Source organism: Salpingoeca rosetta (assembly GCF_000188695.1).
Source record: "Salpingoeca rosetta unplaced genomic scaffold supercont1.152, whole genome shotgun sequence".
In the NCBI taxonomy this organism is placed as follows: domain Eukaryota; class Choanoflagellata; order Craspedida; family Salpingoecidae; genus Salpingoeca; species Salpingoeca rosetta.
The window spans coordinates 1-2532 of record NW_004754786.1 but is presented as its reverse complement, the minus strand read 5'-3'; the positions used below and the strand labels follow the sequence as shown (position 1 = coordinate 2532).

The window sequence follows — 2532 nt, the reverse complement described above, 5'->3', positions numbered from 1 at the left end:
TTGTGTGTGTGTGTGTGCGTTAGTTAGTGTGTGTGCGTGTGCGTGTGTGTGTGCGTTGTTGTTGTTGTGTGTGTGTGTGTGCGTTGTTGTTGTTGTGTGTTGTACGTTAGTTGTTTGTGTTGTGTGTGTGTGTGTGTGCGTGTGTATGTGTGTGTGTGTGCGTGTGTGTGCGTGCGTGTGTGCGCACGTGCGTATGTGGTTCTGTTTGCTCTGTGTTCACAAGTTGCGTGCCACTGTCGTCTCCCAACACGCTGCCTGCATCGTGCGCTCCCATTTCACCTGTGCTCTTGTCTGCATTCGCTACCAACTATGTGAGCAGAACGGCAACTACGTGCTGGGCGCGCGTGCCATCCTTGAGCTCGAGAGAGACATCCGACAGCGCTTTCCTGACGCAATCCACAACTGCTGTCACTGCAAGAAGCCAGCATTCTATGTGAGTGCGTGAGTGAGTCAGTGAGTGAGTGTGCGTGTGTGCGTGCGTGTGTGTGTGTGCGTGCGTGCGTGCGTGCGTGTGTGTGTGTGTGTGCGTGCGTGCGTGCGTGTGTGTGTGTGTGCTGGACTATAGTTGACACCACTGATAATCACTGCTCAACTCCCCTCTTATTTCCTCACTACCGCCTTCAAACAGCGCTCCTCGTGCCCCAATGAGGAATGCAGTGCCGTCTCCCACTTCCAGTGTCACATCAACTTTGTCGCAAAGTTCCGCGAGGACAGACAAAGGTCAGCACCTGCGATTGTGTGTGTGTGTGTGTGCGCGTGTGTGTGTGTGCGTGTGTGTGTGCGTGTCTGTTGTTACATGATCACGATTGCATCACTTTCTCGCTCGAATTTGTCTCGTCTTTGCGCGTCGCTCACACGGTTGTCGCACAACACACAACACACCACGCACAACCCACGACGCAACAACACAACACGCGACAACACACCACTCACAACCCACGACACAACAACACCCCACGCACAACCCACGACGCAACACATTACGCACAATACATTACGCACGACACGCAAAACAACACGACAGGGGCCTCAAGTGCCGCCAGTGCGGGGAGCGGTGGGAGCCGGTGGAGATGGAGGCGAGCGCGAACGTGTTGCGCCGACAGCAATCAGCAAAGCGACGAGCAGAGGTGGCAACAACAGCACGCAAACGCCTGCTCGACATCGCAAAGCGACACTCTGCAAACGGCCACGCGCCAGCGAACGGCACATTGCAATCCAACGGTGGTGGTGGCGACGATGATGATGATGATGACGACGACGATGATGATGATGATGATGATGACGACGACGAGGGGGATGGTGATGAGGAAGAGGAGGAGCAGCAGCAATCGCGGGCGAGGAGGAGAAGTGGTCGCACACGAAGATGAACACGTCGTTGTGTGTGCGCGCGCGCGTGTGTGTGTGTGTGTTGTAGTTGTGTGGTGTAGGTGTGTGTGTTTGTGTGAACTAGAAAAGTAGAGTGTGTTGTTTTGTTTGTTGCTTCCCAACTCCGCGTTGGTTGTATCTCTGCATTGGCTGATTGTATCCGTTGCGTTCGTTACGTTGAGCCAATTACACATTTTCAACGCATTTCGAACACAGCAAACGCATCTGAAGTAACGCGTGGAGGAGGAGGTTGTTGTTGTTGTTGTTGTTGTTGTTGTTGTTGTTGTTGTTGTTGTTGTTGTTGTTGTTGCTTGTTGGTGTTGCTTGTTGCTTGTTGGTGGTTATTGTTGTTGTTGTTGTTGTTGTAATTGTTGTTGTTGTTGTTGTTGTTGTTGTGGTGGTGGTGGTGGTGGTGGTGAATGAATGAAACATGCGCACCAGTCAAGGAACAAGTCAAGGAACAGCGAACGTCGGCAGTTTCGTGTTTGGAACGATAATGCAGTGTAACAAAGGCAGCAAAGGGCGTGGCGATGGTCACTGACGTGGCACAAACGGAAGCGCAGCCGCCATCAAAGCCACCAAAAAACAATGCCCGTGTAAAGAACAGCATGGCACTTAACAGCGCGACACACAAGGCGGCGGCCTTGCGATTGAGCAGTGCGCCATGAATATAACAAACGCGAAGAAAGCAAGAAGGCAGCAGGTGATGCGCCCACAAACAAAAGCTCACACACGCACACACACACACACACACGTGCAATCATTGATGCGTACGAGTGTCCTGTGGTGTGCGAAACAACGAACAGAAAGCGCACGTCACATGAGGGAGCACTTTTCTTCATCGCCAAGGACGATTGGAAACTGGTGCAATGTTGACGCCGGCAGGACAAGTTCTCCCATCAACTGATCGTGCGGATCAAACAGCCGGATCTCGTGCGGCACAGACATGTCCAACGTCTCCTGCGGCGTTGTACACGATGAGTTGCGTGTGTTTGTGTTTGTGTTGTATATGTGTTTGCGTGTGTGTGTGCGTGTGTGTGTGTGTGTGTGTGTGTGTGTGTGTGTGTGTGTGTGTGTGTGTGTGTGTGTGTGTGTGTGTGTGTGTGTGTGTGTGTGTGTGTGTGTGTGTGTGTGTGTACGTACGTACGTACGTACACGTACGTACCG

The 2532-nt window shown here is 52.4% G+C and overlaps 1 protein-coding gene across 1 annotated transcript; it reads left to right on the top strand.

The window, feature by feature from the left end:
- Nucleotides 1–319: 319 nt before the first annotated feature.
- Nucleotides 320–1367, top strand: PTSG_11522 (uncharacterized protein; the record flags this gene model as incomplete). The annotated part of the gene is made up of 3 exons (XM_004987379.1): nucleotides 320–433; nucleotides 629–720; nucleotides 1025–1367. Coding segments are annotated over 3 exons (549 nt in total), but the record flags the coding sequence as incomplete, so codon positions are not given.
- Between the last annotated feature and the right edge of the window lie 1165 nt (nucleotides 1368–2532).